Source organism: Hippopotamus amphibius, chromosome 6 (assembly GCF_030028045.1).
Source record: "Hippopotamus amphibius kiboko isolate mHipAmp2 chromosome 6, mHipAmp2.hap2, whole genome shotgun sequence".
Lineage (NCBI taxonomy): Eukaryota > Metazoa > Chordata > Mammalia > Artiodactyla > Hippopotamidae > Hippopotamus > Hippopotamus amphibius.
Window position 1 is genome coordinate 10,378,305 of NC_080191.1, and position 19,909 is coordinate 10,398,213.

At 37.8% G+C, this 19,909-nt stretch overlaps 1 protein-coding gene across 5 annotated transcripts in view; it reads left to right on the forward strand.

Annotated features, from left to right (window-relative positions):
- The window catches only part of PDSS2 (decaprenyl diphosphate synthase subunit 2), a 265,019-nt gene that overhangs the window by 181,676 nt on the left and 63,434 nt on the right, over nucleotides 1-19,909 (forward strand). For all 5 annotated transcript variants that reach the window (XR_009054310.1, XR_009054309.1, XM_057738874.1 and 2 more), the window contains exons 5-6: nucleotides 17,721-17,894; nucleotides 18,827-18,958. Coding sequence is in view for 3 of the 5 variants with exons in the window: in XM_057738874.1 (XP_057594857.1) it covers nucleotides 17,721-17,894; nucleotides 18,827-18,958 (306 nt within the window). In the remaining 2 variants the exon portion in view is untranslated. The remainder of the gene's footprint in view (nucleotides 1-17,720; nucleotides 17,895-18,826; nucleotides 18,959-19,909) is intronic.

A 19,909-nucleotide genomic window follows, 5' to 3' on the forward strand; every position in this document is an offset into this window, starting at 1 on the left:
AGGCCAAATATAAACAATCACATAAATAAATGAACAAGAGAAATAGCTAATACTGCATAGCGTAGAACTAAATAGGGAGAAGTGATAGTGAAGGGTTGAGGGAGTTGCTTTAATGTTTATTCAAGTCCTGAGGAAATAACTTTTAAGCTGAGATCTAAGTGACAAAATGCAGCAAGCAACTCAGGCACGGGCCTGAGAGAGGAACCAACTTAATGTATCCAGAAAAATAGAAAGAAGGCCCACTCAGTTGCAACATGGTGGATGAACAAAAGAGTGGTTGGAGGCAAGTTGAGAGAGGCAGACAGGTATTATGACAACATATGTGACTCAATCATGAAGGTGCTTTGAACACAGGTTCAAATAAAACTGAGAAGACAAACTTATAATTTTGTTTCAGGGTTACCTAGTTATTTTCTAGGTCTGCTCATTCAACAAATGTTAATGAGTACCTATCAGGCGCTAGCAGCTGTGCCGGACAAATCTGGTGTGTGTGTATTGAGAGCTGAGATGCAGACAAAGCTATGGTCGGAGCTGGAGCAAAGGGCATTTTGCTAGGGATGGGTGATAATTTTAAAAGGAATCAATGAATCAATGGATAGATCTTGAACATTTGTATTGGGGAGTTTGGATTTAAAATAGTAGAAGGAAAGTACCATAGGATCTTACACAAAGAGAAGATCTTTGATAAAGATTATTGTAGAAGCTGTGAATAGGGTAAGTTAGAAGCCAGAGGAATTAGAAGCAAAGATACCAGCTGGGAGAGTGTTGAAATAACACAGGTGTGAAGCAACAGACAAGATTGTTGGCAATAGAAACAAGCATCGGGCAAGGGCTCAGGAATTCTGCAAGTATTCTGTCTCTCAACTTATAAAGTGATTTGCAATTTATGTCTCCTGTTTTATTACTCTTCTGCTATGTATTTTGTGGAATTGAATCAAAGTTCACCATCTTTTAACCTGTTCCTTACACATCACAGTCTTTATTTTGGTGTTAAGAACTCTCTAAACAGCATTTTCGCATAAAATGTATTGCATTGCACAAAAATATGTTTTAAAAAGCAATAGACAATCATTAGAAATATAAGGTATTTGTATTGGTTCATTTCAGTCTCTTTGTCTGCAAAATACAGCATTTCTAGTCTTTCCGGAGAAACCCCCCAAGCTGGAACCACCCAGCTGAATTCCTGAATACCTGACCCACAGGAATTGTGAGACACAATAAATATTTATTATTGTTTTAAGGCACTAAGTTTGGGGTAATTTATTATGCAGCAATAGATAACTAACACGCACATCCATATCTTTTGCCACGTAATTGTGACGCATGTGGACAGGGTGTTCTCACATGCCCTTTCACTCTGAGCTCAGCCGTTTGATTTGCTTCAGCTAATAGGAGGCTCTCTTGTGCCTCTGCCATCACCATGAGAAAAACGTGCCCTGGCTAGACTGCTGGTCCAAGAAGAATGAGAGACACTTGGAACATAACCTCTCCAGCCATGCAGTGAGAAGCAGAGCCGCCAGTCTAGATTAGGTGAATCCCAGCTGATCCACAGACACATGAGCAATAATAAATGATTATTGTTTGAAGTCACTGAGTCTGGGGGTGGCTTTACCAATGGTGAACTGGAGTCAGATGGAGGCAGAGAATCCACGGGAACCTGAAGATATGAGCCAAGCCTGTAATTAGGGTTCTGATTTGAGGAGGTAATTGGAGGCTTCTAGCCTGAGGACCGAAGACTTGCCTTCTAGGGCTAGGACCCACTTAGTAACTAGAATGCCAGCTGCCCCCCTGGAAGAGAGCAGAGATTTGGTATTTGGAGTTTCAGGAAATCCATATCGAGACTGTTCATGAAGCACCTATAGTGAGGGGTTTTTGTGCTTTTTCTGAAGTTTCCATAGTTTATTAATTCTATTATGAAAAATCTGCAATCACCACAAAGTCATTGCAAAATCTGCTTCTTCTTTTTGCCAGCACCAACTTTCTTTCAACCTGTTTTTGTGTTCTTTTCACTGTTTTCTTGAGATCTTTTTCTTCTCATAAAGACCATGTCCTACAAGTCTGTGTTTGGCTTCATGAATTGTGAAACATGCTGAAGCCAGGTGTCTGACCACTACCAAAATGGGGTTTTTTTTTTAATCCAAATTCAAAGATGACATCAAGTGTGGTTTGTACATTTTAGCAAGTTTTTCCCAAATTTCTGTCTAAGGCACTGTTGCCTTCCTTCCCAGGATGTGGGTAATCCATGATCATTTGTTTCCACTGAGGTAGTTAGTTGGCTGTGCACTTCCTGGTTAGGATACTCACCATGTTGTTCAGGATGGCAGTTGATCCTCAGGCAGCTGGAGAGGACGACAGTGTTTTATATGGAGACATTATTGTGTAGTGTGCAAATAGAAGCACAGAACAGTGATAGAAAAGTCAGGGCTTTGCAGACTATTCCCATAAAAATGCGTGAAGGTGGCCAGGGGAGTTTGACTAGAGAAAGGAAATCAATGTGTTTGAGTTCAGAGAAGCTAATTAACCTTATCAAAGTGGAAGTGAAAATTTTCTTTTGTAGATGGAAAATGGAAAAATTTTATTTTCCTTTCTTTGAAGTAAAAAATATCCCAAGTATATATACATGTAAAAACTACCTTTAAAAGAAAACTGAAGAGGTTTAAAAGTAAAACAGTGAGTACAGTATAAAAGCATTAAGACACTCTGGGGTATATTTCATTGGTACATTTACTCACAACCTGTCTGTCACATTGTACCCAAGGCATGTATTAACGAGCTAATAAAACATGCCATGTCATGTTTTATTGTTTGCTGGGCATCTGTTCAAGCTTGTATCACTCACATATCCAAGACTTTGAAGATGGTGGTGGTGACGACAATAAATACCTATGATTTTACTAACATCTTTTTCTCATAAAGAGGTCTTAAATCATTCATTGCAAATAAAAGTGTTGAATTTATTCAGATTTAAAGGCTACTGAGTATGGTTTAAATGTTTTTTTTTTATTATGAAATGTATCAACCATACAAAAGAGTGTATATGACAGATATATACAGTTTAAAGAATTAAAATAAAATAAAACACCGAGGTGCCTGCTACCGCATTTAAGAATTAGTGCTGTCTATATTTTTTAATATGCAAAATGTTTTTATTTAAAGGAAAAATAGCAAATTATTGTGTAAGCATATTAGAAATCAGATATAAGAGTATTAGGTTAGAAATGCAAAGATGAGAAAGCAAAGGTTCATACAGATACAGAGAAGGCAGGAAAGCTATTGGTGACTGAGAAAGCTGTGTGTATAATGGCCCTTTCGATTAAGCAGGCCCTCAAGTTTAGAGTGGGTATGGTTGGTGAATATTTTTATTTGATAAATGTTTAAATTGAATTTGTACACCATTTAGAGGTACTTCAGGTCACTCACTGACAGCTATCACAGCAAAACATCTTAAAAGGCAGTTTATTTGCCTGAGAGAATGAAACATCACTATTAAGCTTGTAAATTGTTTAATAGAATACCATTTTGATCACAGGGCAAGAATAGACCATTCAGAAAATGAAGCCCAAGCCTTCAATTACCGTCTGTCTATATGCCAGTAAGTCCCAATTTAGTCTCCATCCCAGGTCATTCCTGAGCGCTAGAGCTGAATATTTTGCTGCTTATTGAATATTTCCACCTGGTGGTGTCACAGGCATCTCAGACTCAGTACTTATAAGACCAGGTATATGACCTTTCCCTCCAAACCCATTCCATTGTCCTCTGTCTTCATGAAGAGCACCAGCATTCATCCAGATTCTCAAGTCAAAAACGTATGAGCCAAAAAAAAAATAATAATTAAAAAATAAAAAAAAATAAAAAAAATAAAAATCTTTACTACAAAAAAAAAACAAAAAAAAAATAATTAAAAAAATAAAAAAAATAAAAAAAAATAAAAATCTTTACTACAAAACAAAAAACAAAAAACAAAAAAAAACGTATGAGTCATCCTTGGGCTTCCTTGGTGGCGCAGTGGTTGAGAATCTGCTGCCATTGCAGGGGACACGGGTTTAAGCCCTGGTCTGGAAAGATTCCACATGCCAGGGAGCAACTAAGCCCGTACGCCACAACTACTGAGTCTGCACTCTAGAGCCCGCGAGCCACAAGTATTGAGCCTACATGCCACAGCTACAGATGCTCGTGCACCTAGAGCCTGTGCTCTGCAACAAGAGAAGCTACTGCAAAAAGAAGCCTGAGCACTGCAATGAATAGTAGCACCCGCTTGCCACAACTAGAGAAAACCCATGCACAGCAATGAAGACCCAACGCAGCCAATAAATAAATTTAAAAAAAAGAATTAAAAAAAAAAGTATGTCATCCTTAATATTTCTGCCCCTCACCAGACTTAGCCCCATGGCTGCCTTACTCCATCTCTGTGTCATCACCTTAGCCAGAAGCATAACTGGGAGGGAGCAGAGAAAGCAAGTTGCTTTCCTCAGCACTCTCTTCAATAGTAGACTGTGGTGGTTAAAAACAAAAAGCCACAAATTCTTAAACTCCCCTCCCATTGCCTCCTGTCGAGTGGTGAGGATCTAGGACCCTTTCCCTTCAACCTGAAGGGGATCGTGAGCCCCTCAATGGATAGAGTATGGTACAACTGACGCTACCTGAATTCTCAGGCTGGGCCGTAAAAGGGTCTCTTAGAATAGCTCACTCTCTTGAAACACTCCCTCTCTCTGCTCCCTCTCGGAACTTAACCGCCATGCAGTGAGAGATCATGGGTGGGTACTCCCGTCATCCATCCCAGATGGGCCTGATTGATGGGTAGTGAATAGCCATTTTATTGGAAGTGGATCCCTGATAGTTCAGCTGTTCAACCCTAGGCCTCTGAATCATCCCCAGCTTTTTAGGTCTTCCCAACTGAGGCCCCAGACACTGTGGAACAGAGACAAGCTATCTTCTCTTTTCCCTTCCTGAATTCCTGACCCACAGAATCTGTGATCATAATAAAATGGTTGTTGGTTTTTGCCACTAGGTTTTGGGGTGGTTTGTTATGCAGAAATAGCTAACTAGAATACAGATCTTGCCAACATGCTGGTTGTTAAGACCATACTGAAAAGATGTTGGGAGGAACAGTATAAATATACTTTTAAAACATCACTGATTGAATCCTAAGATTTATAGAGAAGGTAGTTACTTTAGTCAGCTCAGGCTGCCATAACAAAATACCATAGACTGAGTGATTTAAACAACAGAAATTTATTTTCTCTCGGTTCTGGAGACGAGAAGTCCAAGATGAAGGTTCCAGCAATTCAGCTTCTGGTGAGAGCTGTCTTCTTGGTTTGCAGTTGACCACCTTCTCACTGTGTGCTCACACGGTGGAGAGAGAGCCAGGCAAGCTCTCTGCTGTCTCTCCTTATCAGGACGCTAACCCCAACCCTTATGACTTCATTTAACCTTAATTACTTCCTTACTCTAAATAGAAACACACTGGCAGTTAGGGCTTCAGCGTATGAATTTCGCGGGGACACATACGTTCAGTCCACAGCCGTAGTCAAGAGCAGTACTTTGTTGATGCTGTCACTCCCCCACCATCGATGGCACAGGCTGCAGCCTGGTTTTACCCCATGCCTGCCCCTTGTGCGTGATCCAAAGTGCCATCCGCTCTTGCCTGAGCAGTTCCAATAACCTCTTCCTTCACCTTCATGAGTACAGTCCTCCCATCTTCTCGTGTTTCTCCACACCACCTGAGATCTCAAAATGTAAATCTGACGCTGCTGTGCCTTCATTTCAACCCCCAGTAACATCCCATCACTCTGTGGGTAAAGACCAAAATCCTGAAAGTGACCCAAAAGACCCTGGTTAATGTGACCCAGTCTGTCCCTCCAGCCTCACCTTGTACCATTTTTACCCTCACTGTCTGCGTATCAGCCCAAATGCCTTCTCTGATTCCTCAGACATAGCATTCTCCTTTGTATGTGCGATCTTGCAACCTAGTAGGCAATCCTTGCATACTTCCTCACCTTTACTAACTTACCCCTTATTTATCCTTCCTGTGTCAGCTCAAGTGTCACTTTCTCAAGGAAACTATTCTCAAAAGCCCCAGTCTCAGTCAGATTTTTGTTATTACTGCTCGCATAAAAGTATGTTCATTTTCCCCATTGGAAGTATCTCAGTTTGCAGTTACGTATTTACGTATTTATCTGTGTGGTTATCTGATTGTCTGGCTTCCCTTCTAGACTATAAGAACTATGAATGCAAGGACTCTCTGATTTTCTCACTGGTGTGAACACCTAAAACAATGCCCTATACGTAGAAGATAGTAAATTAACAAATGAATAAATGGAGGAAATACAAGTGGTTAATCGATGAAATTACTTCCCATACTTAAATGAAATGCCACTTTTCACCTGCTAAATTCACAAGTAAACACTAATTCTACTCAGTGACCAGACAGTCTCAAACTTGGCTGGTCAGAGTGCATATGAGAAGAAACTTCCTATAAAGCAACTTGCAGAATATTTTAAGAAATTTCAAAATGTTCAGATCTATTTTTTTAAGCTCTTTATTGGAATGTAATTGCTTTACACCGTTGTGCCAGTTTTTGCTGTACACCAAAGTGAATCAGCTGTATTTATACATATATCCCTATATCCCCTCCCTCTGTGCAGATCTGTTGACCCAGTAATTCTAATCATAGACTCTATCTGTAGTAGCCAGCTTCCAAGATGGCCCTCCAGTGAGCCTCACCTAATTCCTTTCCATACTGTACTAGGTTGGTCTGTGTGACCAATAGCATACAGAAGAGATGACGGTGTGTCACTTCCAAGATTAGGTTATGAAAGATTGTGAAGCTTCCCTCCTGGGTGTGCTCTCACTGTCCCTCATTCTACTGGTTCACTTGCTCTGGGGAAGCCAGCTACCATATCACATGAGCAGCCCTACAGAGTGGCCTATGTGGCAAGGAACTAACACCTACTGCCAACAACCACCTGAGTGAGCTTGGGAGCGGATTCTCCAGACCCTTTGTGTGACTGTAGCCCGAGCCAGCAGCTTGACTGCAATCTCATGAAAAAGCCTAAACCATAACCAGCCAGCTAAGCCATTCCTAGATTCCTGACCCTCAGAAACTGAGATAATAAGTGTTTGTTGTTTTAAGATGCTACATTTGTGGGTAATTTGTTGTGAGGCAATAGATAACTAACACTCTATCCTAAGGAAATTCTTCCTAAAATATTTTAGTAGTTAATGTTGGCATATGCAGACTTTATATAATATAAACATTTTTCATCTTAAGGAATGAATTCATTGAAATGCTTTCAGCTGCAAAAAATGGAAATCCAGTTAAATAGATACAAAAGTAAGGAAACACATTATACCCTAACTGAACGTGCAGAGGTAGCCAGGCATCAAGGGACAGTTAACATGACAACTCCAGATACCAAGGTTTTCTCTGTCTCTCTGTTCTGCTTCCTAGTGTCCTCTTTATTATCTAGCTTGTGGCAGTTTGGCTGCAGTAGTCGGGTGTGTATCATCTGGACAGAGCAACATCCACAGGTGCCACTTTTGCCTAGATCTCTTTCTGGGATCCTGAGTCTGCAGTAGACTTTCCTCATGTCTTACTGCCTAGAATTGGACCACATGCCCGTTCCTAAGTTAATCATTGGCAAGAGCAGTGACGAACTGAACAAAATTAGGGTCTGTTAGTGAGGAGGGAGAGGGAAGTAGATCCTCAATGAGTGACTGTCGTGTTCACAGTAGGGAGCTATCTTGTTTCACTTTTTGAGCAGCTCAGATTGTTCCACTGTATGTTGTCCCTGCTCACCTGGAATATAACTTCACCCCTTAATGGATCTTCCAGTTGTTGCCCCTCCAGTGCAAACTGCCTCCAGGGCAGCCCATCTGATTGTACCAGCAGTCATATAATTTCCTGCTGAAGGCAGTTTCCTAGCACCTAAATAATAAGATCCAACCTTCTGGACCTCTTACCTACCTGACTAGTCTCGTCCTTCTTCACCTGCCTTTCCCACTGTCTGCTTCAACAATATCGATGCCCCAAAGTCATCTCATACCTTATCTTCCTGGCTAATTCCAGTTTTTTGTTCAGAACCAGATTCAGCTAACGGTTCTCCCACTGAAACTTTCCTTGGTAGAGCTAGTCACTCCCTTCTCTGTACTGAAGCATAGCTTTCTTTTCCTATACCAAACTAGTTCCTATGTACTGTCTTTCTCCCTTGCTGAACTTCTACTAAAGGTCAAGGAATAATACCTAATTCTCAAATCTGTAGTTTCTGGCATAGTAAGCACACCAAAAAATTAATTGAACTGCACATGTACCTGGTGTGTCAAGCACCAAAATATACTGCACATTTCAAAACAAGCCAAGTTTCCCTTTGGTGCTGTTTGTTCATCTCAGAGAACTAATCAGCGTTCCCTACTGCCTCTATCGTGCAACCCCTCTGAAGACTGTCTGCTGCCCTCTAGCTGTTCAAAGCTTTCCCATCCCAAGGATGCCCCTTGCTGAAGGATTTGAGCAGTAAAATAGTTTTCCCTTCTCCATCCTAATCCCTCTTCAGCATGGTCATTCCCATACATCTCAATGAGAGCCGACTGGTGGGGAGTACAGGAAGGGGCTGGCCAGCCCTAGACCAAAGAATTCCTGACTTTTAAATTCCCTGACAACCCTTCTCTCTAATGGGTGAGTAAAATTTTAATAGCTTTATTTACTGTAGAAGCACTTTAAAAAAACAGACTGTAGTTATACAATTATCACATCTTATCGTTTCTCTCCCATGATTTACATAGATACCTACTCTGCTGTCTCCAGTGTGATTGGATTATAAATCAATTTACTTCATCCTGTTAGATGATGCTGTTAAAATATTGTACTTTTCCCCCCTTCCTCAAGATTCCTGAAAAAATACTATGGTATCTACTATTTCTAATCTTGTTACTTATATTCTCCAGATTCTTGGATCTTTTCAATAGATATTATTAAAAGACTTAATTTACAGGTTTAAAGTGCTTCGTTGATACACAGATGAAATGTCATTTACTCTTTTTTTTTAATATTTGTTTACTTATTTTATTTTTGGCTGCGTCTGGTCTTAGTTGCAGCACACAGGCTCTTCATTGCGGCACACAGGATCTTTCATTGTGGCATGCGGCTCTTTGTCGCAGCTCTTGGGCTTCTCTCTAGTTGTGGCACACAGGCTCAGTAGATGCACGTGCGGGCTCTCTAGTTGTGGTGAGCGGGCTCCAGAGCACATGGGCTCTGTAGTTGTGGCGCATGAGCTTAGTTGCCCCACGGCATGTGGGGTCTTAGTTCCTCCACCAAGGATTGAACCCACATCCCCTACATTGGAAGGCAGATTCTTAACCACTGGACCACCAGGGAAGTCCTGTCATTTACCCTTAAATACACCTACTTTTTAAACTATAAAAGATATTTTTAAGTATTTCTATTATGTATTAAGCAAAATAGAATCCAACTTCTATACAACTAAGACCCATCTCTGCCACTTACTAATGTCTGATCATGATTGAAGAACAGTCTTCAAGTCTCTTTACCTATTAAATGGGGACAGTGATACTGAAAATTTTTGAGAGCTGTTATAATAATGAACATGGAAGTGTCATCACATATTGTTGGCTCCCAGGAGATATTAGATTCTATTCTCCCCCTTGCTCCCTTCTTACCCCTAAATTTAGAGAGTCCTTATTGAAATTTTCCTTGACTTTTTTTAAAAATAAGGCTGGTAAACATTTTGGCTCTTGTTTAGATTCTCAAAATAGCTGAAAAGGCTAATTCAGAGCAAACATTTAAAATGGTGAAATGTGGCGTTAGAGAGATCTGATCTCATCAAACCCAAAATTTATGCTGCATGAATATATAAAGATATATTTTGAAGTATATTTATCTGAAGCAGAAGCATAAAAACAGGAAATATTTGTGTGCTTTATTTTTCTTTTTTTAAAAAAATATTTATGTATTTATTTTATTTATTTGGCTGTGCCAGGTCTTAGTTGTAGTACATGGGATCGTTAGTTGCTGCGTGTGAAATCTAGTTCCCTGACCAGGGATCAAACCCAGCCCCCTGCATTGGGAGCACGGAGTCTTAACTGCTGGACCACCAGGGAAGTCCCTGCATGCTTTCTTTAAAGTACTTTTAACACTCTTCTCTGATTATGTGAAAGGTAGAAGTTTGGCTTGGCAGGTTCTGGTTGGGGCTTGAACATCTTCCTGGGTCAATTCGTTTGCCTTTGTTCTGTGACCATGGACTAGACCTCTAATCCCAAGCAGCCACTTTACAAACACCCGTTGGCCTCATGTAAATAGGTATGTACAAATGTATAACTACCGTTAGGAAAGCAACTCAAAGTACACATTCCCCAGACAGCTCAGTAGTAGAACAGAATATTTTATTTTAACTGAGTAAAACCACCAGTGCCACTGTCTTGGGAAACATCATCTTGCAAGTTTCAGGTTTTTTTCCTGTGTGATTTTTGAATTAGCCTTGCTTGAGCAAAAAGGTCATGTTACGGTGAATAGCAGACCTACATTTTAAAAATTAATATACTTCAGTCTGACAGTCATTCAGTAGGTTTGTTGACATATATTACCTTCCTGAAAAAGAGAAAATCCCATCAAAAGTGAATACCCACTGAATGCATCTTCCTTCTATAAACTGCACAAATGTAAGTTGATGCTGTAAGTATATCTGAGTCTCATTTACTCTGACTGCACTCGTTCATTTCACACCAGTTCTATATATCTGATGTCTGAAGATGCTGATTTGGATGTGGTATCAAACCAGTTTCTTGGTATTTTACAATCGTACATTAACTCTTCCTTTGTAAAAAAGCATACTCTCTTAATGTATACATGGCAAGCTGACAGAAATGAATGGAGGGACTTTGTTTCATTTGTAACCAAGTTCACAATAGGTAGTAATTTAATGTTCAGGGAATAAATTTTCTGCTTAACTCAGGAACAGAATTATTGACTTACGACCTGATTAACTTATGGTAGCAGATTTCAAGGGACTATACATTAATGCTTTCTTGGTTTATTGAATTTTCTAATTTTTTTTCAGTGATCATGTAATACCTGAAGTAAAATGTAGAAATGATGAATAATAAAATGTCTTAATCACAATAAGAAAAATATAATAAAACTGAATCTTTGACCGTAGGAGATCCTCCAAGAAGTATTCTGAGATACAACTATATCAGTTTATCTATTATATTAATATCCACATATAGATAGATAGCTATAGATGCCATTCCTGGATTGTGAGCTTCTTGAGGACAGGCTATTTATTAATAAATATCTATTAATAAATATATTCATATCTATATTGCCTTACAAAGAACCTAACCCATAATAGAAATTAAATAAATGTTTGTTATATGAATAAATGAGGGTGGTATACAAACCACAAATAGTTAACTGAGAGTCATATGACTTTTTAAAATGTTAATTTAAGCAATTTGAGACCAAGAAATGTAAAATTTTATATCCATTACCCTTTTTTCTTTTTAGCAACTTTATTGAGATATATTTTACATCATAAAATTAACCCATTTCAAGCATACAATTTGATGATTTTTAGTAACTTTATCAAGTGATACAGCCATCACCATAAATCAATTTTAGAACATTTTCACATATACCCCATTAGGTCCCTCATGGCCATTTACAGTTCCCACCCCCAGGCCAGGCAGCCACTAATCTCTGTTTCATAAAAATGGCATCATACAGTATGTGGTCTTGTGGATGGCTTCTCTCTCTCAGTGTCGTGTGTTTGAGGTTCATCCATGGCGTAGTGGGTGTCAGCGCTTCCTGCCTTTTTATTGCACAATAGCATTCCATTGAATGGGTATAGCTACTCGTTAACTTCTAAATTTTTTAAAAGAACACATACTTATTAAATGTAACAGATAAATACTGTTCTATTCACTTAACAAACATTTGTTGAAAATTAAATATGACCTAAGTGACTAAAAATGTAAAGGTGACTAAGACTAAATCCAGTCCTCAAGGAAACAAACAAATAAGCAGTCATACAATTCAGAGAGAATTAAGGGCTGTTTTGAAATATGAATAAGGCTATGTTAGTCTAAAAAGGAAAGTATTTTTTGGGAGTATTTGAGGATGCTTCTCAAAGAAGTGATATTTGAACTGGATGTGTTCGATTTACTGGGCAGGGAATGGGAGGAGATAATATTCTCTGAAAGGAATATTTTTTAATTCACACAAGTGTGAAAATACATATTTCATTCAAGAAACAGCAAATTGTCCTGTGTTGCTGAAATGCGGGCCTAGAAGGGCTTATTTGGGGTAGGGGAAGGAGCCAGAAGTATTGCCTGGTACCATTGCCTTGAATGCTATGCTACACAGCTTATCTTGATTTTGTGGGTTATAGGAAGGCATTCAGGGAGAATTATTTCACTTCTTTATTATGTTCAGGATAGGGGAAGGTGGAAAAGAGGGAAAGAGAAAGATTCCAAGAGAAAGAGAAAGATTCAGCCAATATTATTGGACACCTAATGCACTCTGTTGGGTGCTGATGATTCAGTAGAGGGCAAAATGAAGTCCTTGCTTTCATGGAGCAGACATTCTAGTGACCGGGACAGGCAGTAAACCATTAAACAAATAACTGTATCAGGGGAGAACTTTTCAAGCAAGGTAGAGAGACAGGAAGTGATAGGGAAGGGATGTGGAATTGAAATTTGATTACAGACCCAAAAGCAGTGAGGAATTGAGCTGTGTAAACATTGGGGAGAGTAAGTGACAGAGAATAGCAAGTACAGAGTCCTGAAGGAGGAACAGGCCTAAAGTGTTTGCAAAACAGCACGAAGGCCAGTATGCTGTCTGGCTTTTTTTTTTTTTTTGGCGGCATTGGGTCTTAGTTGTGGCACGCAGGTTCTTCATTGCAACATGCAGGCTCTAGAGCACGTGGGCTTTCTAGTTGTGGCACACGGGCTCTAAGAGTGTGTGTGCGCCCACGGGCTTTGTTGTCATGCGGCATGTGGGATCCTAGTTCCCCAGCCAGGGACTGAACACACATCACCTACATTGGAAGGTGGATTCTTAACCGCTGGACCACCAGGGAAGTCCCATGTCTGGCTTATTTTTTAAAAAGATCACCCAGGCAGGTGGATGAACAATAGACCATAACCTTGTGTGTATTTGATTTCACATGTGTGGGGGCTTATATGTAGGATTAGTTCCTGGAAGTAGGATTGTCAGGTCACAGGGCAAATACGTTTGTAATTTTGATAGACATTACAAAATTTCTATCCAGCCTCCACTTCTGCCAGTCATATTTGAGAGGCCTGTTTCTTCACAGTCTCATCAACAGTGAGTGAAGTTTTAAGGCGGTAAGAAGTTTGTTTGTTTGTTTGTTTGTTTGTTTGTTTTTTGGTCAGAGGCCCCCAGATCAAGATGTTGGCAGGGTTGCATTCCTCCTGGAGGCTCTAGGGGGAGAGTCCCTTTCCTTGCCATGTCTCGTTTCCACTTTCATTTCTTGGTGTGTGGCTTTATCCTCCATCTTTGGACCCTGCTGCCTCCCTTTTATGAGGATCCTTTTGACCGCATTAAGCTCATCCAGTTAATCTGAGATAATTCCATCTCAAAATCCTGAACTTAATCATGACTACAGTGTGCCCTTTCCCGTGTAAGGTGACATTCACAGACTCTAGGGATTAGGATGTGGCTCTCTCTGTGGGGGGGCCATTATTAGCCTCCCTCAGGGAGACTTGCCATTCATCTGTGAGAGGAAATGCAGATACTTTTCCTTATTGTCTTTTGTCTTCTTCTGCTGCCTGTGGTTCTTTTGCTTTCTTTTTTGCTATGTGGAATTTATCCTGATAAATTGTGTGAAATGAAGATCAGTCTTCATTTTTTTTCAGAAAGCTGTTCAGGTGTACCAGCACCATTTACTGAAAAGTCCAACTTTTCCCTAAAATATAGTAAATTCCTGTGCATAGTTTGATTGATTCCTGGGCTATTGCATTCCATTGTTTGCCTGTCTAAAAAGTGCACTTTTAAAAAAAAAGTTACTAAGGGTTTATAATGTAATATCTGTAGGGCTAGACATCATTAGCTTTCCTCATCTATGCCCCCCCACCCTGCTCTTCTTTTTCATGGCTTCGTGCTTATTCTGGATATTCTTCATGCTGTTTCCAATATGAACTTTAGAATCAACTTGCCTAAGTTGGGGAGGAGGAGGGTTGGGGGAGGGGTGGTGTTAATTTTATTGGAGTAACTTTATGAGGTTGGATCTTACTGTCTTTAAACACGATATGCCTTTAAATTCATTTAACTTACTTTCCTAAGGTACTCTTTTAATATTTTCTTTATATTAGTTTTGTACATTTCTAAGTTTATTCCCAACTTTTTAATCTTTTTTTATAGATATAATGGAAGACCCTATTTATAATACTTTCTGATTAGTTTTTATTTATGATAGCTATGGTTACATCTGTTTTCCTAACTATAAATTATATTAGTTTCATAGGCTGCTACCTTACTGAATTATCTTCTTGTTTTTAGTAGTTTTTTGGTTGAGTCTCTTGGTTTTCCCCAATATACAGTTATATTGTCTTCAAGTAATGATAGTTAAACTTTACCTTTCTAACTTTTGTACATCTATCCTTTTCTTGCCTCTTCCATTACATTGTGACATAGCAGTGGTATTGTGTTCATCTCTGTCCTATTTCTGATGTTAGGAAGAAAGGCTCATGTGTTTCCCAGTAAAGTATTTGCTGACTTTTGGGTGATCATGTGTGCACGTGCATGTGTACACACACACACACACACACACCCCTATCATATTAAAGAAATACACATCTGGAATGAGGGCATTTTTTTTTCATTGTTAAAATAATTCCTGTTTCTGCAGGAACTTCATTTTTAGATTAATTGTGTGATGGATGAGCTATCGTAATTCAAGTATACAGTTCTTTTTTCTATCAACTGTTCATTGTCATGCAATAGTAAAGGCATTAAAGATGCAGCAAGCTAATGAAGTACTATTTGCTAAAAGAAATAGGGGCATTTTCATCTTTATTATTGTACTTTTGGTTATGCAGACACTTTAATGATATAAATGTTTATGTCCCCCATAAATCAGATCAGAAATTACTTTTGATTTTGTTAAGTTAAACGATCTATAGTAGGATAGAGTACTGGGTACAAGTGGTCTAAAGTAAGATAAAAGACTATGATAGAGGGCTTCCTAGGTGGCGCAGTGGTTAAGAATCCGCCTCCCAATGCAGGAGACACGGGTTCAAGCCCTGCTCCAGGAAGATCCCACATGCCACGGAGTAACTAAGCCCGTGCGCCAAGAAAAAAAAAAAAAAAAAAAAAGACTATGATAGAAATGCTAGATCTTAAAAAAGAAATTGGATTATGCACTGAATGTTTTGTGCTTTGGTCTAATATTAACATGATGTCTGTGTAAAATGACAAAAAGAACCAGCGTTGAATCACGTTATATTTCCCTTCATTCTGCGTTATCCCAAATTGCTAAATGTGTTCTTTCCAAGAAGTTTGATTGAATTACTGTATACATTTACTGTCCTATGTGACAGTTTTATCATTGTTAGAGATTTCAGTAATTAACATGGGAAACAGAAGCTTCAGTTCTCTTCCTCACCAAAACTATATTCCTTGGAACCACATTATTCTTATGGTTTTCATGCTCTTGTGCCTTGGAAGTCTTAAGCTGAGTGCAGTTTAGGAGATCCTTTTTAATTACAGGAAGGTCCTTCTTCCCTTCAACACTGTGATCTGACCTGTGACAAATCTGTACTATACACTGTGTAAGTGGCTAACAAGTCAATTGCAAACCAACTGAAGGTACAAATCTTAGCGCTGGTGCTGAAATCTCTTCAGGACAGTCATCATGATCTCAAAGTTTGTTTCAAAATTTGCAAGCATCAAATGTCAATCAAAACTGAAGATGAAACAGTAATGAATGCTCATGCTTTAGGTGTACTTCCTTTTTAGATTTTTTGGTTCTCTGCTATTTTTACCGTACTGTTTCATTTAAATTTCCTACACGCTTTGTGCAATTGAAATAGAATTGCAGTATATACTTTTTTTTTTTAAAAGAAATACATATCTGTTCCTATTTTATTCAGTGCTTTTTTTCCCATCAAGAATAGGAGTTGAATTTTATCAAATGCATCTTTGGTATATCAGGAGAGATAATATGGTTTTTATCTAGGTTTATTAATACAGTATATTAACTTTGCAAATTTTAAAATCCATTCTCAGATTTCTAAAATTAAATGCTATTATTTATTCATAATGTTTTATGAAGCAGTTTATGCACTGTTTCTCCCCATGTGGCTTTTTTGATTATTACACAACACTATGTTGTATATTTGTAACTGTTGCTGTAAGTGGAACTCTTTTTGTTTAAAAGCATATAAAAGCAAGAATTTGATCTGACCAATGGGTTGGAGATTCCCTTCAGCATAGTGAAAGAGGTGGGGCTAAATCTGAGATCATTTTTTTAATGGTCTCTGTTTAAGTTTTCTTATTATTTTTTATTTTGTCCCCAAATAATGGTAGAAGAAGGATTATGGTATGGGCGGCAGGAAGTAAAGTGTTTGCCTTAATTAATCCTTCTGGATAAGTTTTAGTTAGTTTGAGGTTTCAAAGAAACACCATAAAATGAGCATCATGATATATTGGGTGGCCAAAAAGTTCCTTTGGGTAATGGAAAAACCCAAACAAACTTGCTATCAACCCAGTATATGGCTTCATTATTCTTGTCCTCAGCTCACTGCTTAAAGCAGAGCTGTCCACTAGAGTAGCCACCAGCTCCTTGTACCTGTTGAGTACTTGAAATGTCACTAGTGATGTACTATAAGTGTAAAATACACACTGATTTTGAAAACTTAGTATAAAAAAAGAATGTAAAATGTTATTAATAACTTTATATTGATTATATGTTTTAGTAATGTTTTAGATATATTGGGATACATAAAATATGTCATTAAGATTGTCACGTTTCTTTTCACTTTTTTAATGTAGCTACTAGCAAATTTTTGATTGCATATGGGTCTTACATTATGTTTTTATTGGACATCACTGGTCTAGAGTCAGTAGGTATGTGTATGCTTACTTAAAGATACTACCATGATTTTTGTAATGTAAAAAGATGAAATTAAATAAATACAGTTTTATCTTCCCTTATCACCTTGTTTCTTCTTAAGCGAGTAAACTTTGATGAATAGTATAATCTAATCATACTCCATTATAATGGGTTACCTCATCTCTAATTTTTCTGTCTACCTGTTTATAAGATAATGCAGTTCCTTTTATTATGTTCTTGACATTTTAACATAGTTAAAGATAATAGGAGTATTGTATTTTGGAATACTAGCACTTAATTAGGAATTATGAATATAGGAGAGAGTTAGTTTGAAGGTCTAAGTTTCTAATTTTGCCTTATCCTATAAGTATATTTTAACAGAAGTCCCCTAGCTCAAAATAAAATTTGCTTCAGCATTTCTTTCATTTTTTTCCCAATTACCCTAAAAAAAGCAGTGCCCGCCTCCATGGTTCTCTTTAGGTAGAGGTGAGGGTCAGCCTCTTTTAGTTTTGCCTTGTTGCAATAGCCTAAGTGTTTTGAATAGTTCATTTCTTAATGCTTATTCTTCAAAAACCGAAACAATCAAATTACTCCTAAAACCTTTTTAATCTTGGCTTTTGTTGCATTTTGTAGGAAAATTGTATCACAGATGATATTGGAATATCGACTTGGAAGGAACAGACTTTTCTCTCCCATGGTGCCTTATTAGCAAAGAGCTGCCAAGCTGCAATGGAATTAGCAAAGCATGATGCTGAGGTTCAGGATATGGCATTTCAGTATGGGAAGCACATGGCCATGAGTCATAAGGTATTTGTACACCCTTTCTATTTTTTCAGTATTTAAATCGCTAAAATGATACACAAGAAGTCTTTTACCATTTAATAAAGTGCTTTTATACCTCAAAAACTGTTTATTGAGTACATAAAATCTATCATTCATGGTGATTATTATATAAACAGTATGATTGGTGAGTACTCCATAATTTTGATAGAAAGCTACAGCTTACTTAAACCATATTTGTGATGTTTGTCTTTTCTTACCACCTGAAAGGGTTCTTGAAAGAACTCTTGCAAATTATTAAATAACATGTAATGTTTGTAGTCACAAAATTGAAGAATATTTGCATTTTTTGTTACAGTTCCCTTATACTTCCTATGTAAAACAAATTGTGGACAGTTAATGAAACTTAGAAATATAAAATTGAAAGCTTTAATTCCAATAACTGATTCTTTTGAATGGGCATAATGAAATATAAAATGTCTCAAGATTAACTGCTATATTGTGTCCTCTATGTATATGTAATTTTAAATTCCATTTAGTATATATTTCTCAGATGTTACTTAAATAGCTCGTAAGAAAGGGGAAATATATACAGAAATATGTAATATCTCCAGATGAGTTTTATGTATTTTATTATTTTATGTACTTTGATTAGTTTATTAAGCAATTATATTTATTAAATAAATATAATTTCTAAATCCTTACCTTGAACCTAAAGAGCATAATAAAGATTTCTGCCAAGTAAAAAAAGGAATATGTTAGGGAAAAGCTATTTAATATATTTTTTTAAGATTATTGTTAATCATATGAGCTGTTCTTTTGCTTATTAAAGTACATCTAAAAACTGTGTTCCTTAAGCTCAGTTTTTCACTGTATTAACTGGTACTTTCTGAATATGACTAAAACATGCCAATGTATATGCATTCCACTGATTTAACTCTTTTGACTTCTCCTTCTAGATAAATTCTGATCTCCAGCCTTTTATTAAAGAAAAGACCAGTGACTCCTTGACTTTTAATCTAAACTCAGCTCCTGTAGTCTTACATCAGGAGTTTCTTGGAAGAGATTTGTGGGTTAAGCAGATTGGAGAGGTAAAATGAAATTTCTCTTATTTTAGGTACCAGTAGTATTTAGTTGATTTTAAAACGTAACATATTTTATGATGATCTAAAACTCATCAACCGTATAGAACATATAGATCAGTCATATAAGAGCTTATTCACATAGCAGGTAAAATTCTTACTTTGTAATATACGTTTTGAGAGGTAAATGTTAGTTAAAAGTTGGAGACTGCAATACTGTGTTTTCTTATTATCTGAGTTCATAGACTACTGCAATACAAAACTAGTGCCTGTGGTGAATGCTAATTAGCTCAGATGATTTTTTTTTTTTCCTAAAGACTTTCAAAAATTGGGCTATGGTAATAGCACCACCCTTTAACTGACGGCAGTTTCCCATCTGTAGACTCTAGCACAAGCTGCAGAATTCCAGGAGCTCCGTCTGTCAGCTCATTGGGTTATTTTAAAACAAACTTGGACCCTGAATACTCAAGTTCTGAGGTATTATCAAAGAAAAAAAAAAGTATGGTTAAGTAGAGAGGTAAAGGGACTTGAATTGGGTAAATTTTCCACTTTTCTGTGGGGGAGGGAAGGTGTGGAAGATGACAGGGAACTTTTTTGGTTTTTTTTAAAATCCAGAAACTCTGGTACAAAAAGTTCTTGCCCTTTTATCCAAAGCTTCATGGAATTTATTTAGCTTGGTGGTTCTGATTGATTGAGTTAATCTGAGATATGGGGCACCAGGCAGAGCTGAGGCAGAGGTAGATGGCATACTTAAAGTACAAAGAGCCCAAGATATCTGCTTTTGGAAAGATAAGATTTTCCCTCTCCTACCTCTCAAAATGTTGACAGCCAGCCTAAAATCCCTCGTATTCACCAGGTAGAAACTGAGAGGATTCTTTTCTGGGGAAACTGTCAAACCCAGAGGGAAAGCCCTACAGATGTCGACATTTGGGGCTCCCTCAGTAGAAGTGCCAGCTGCCT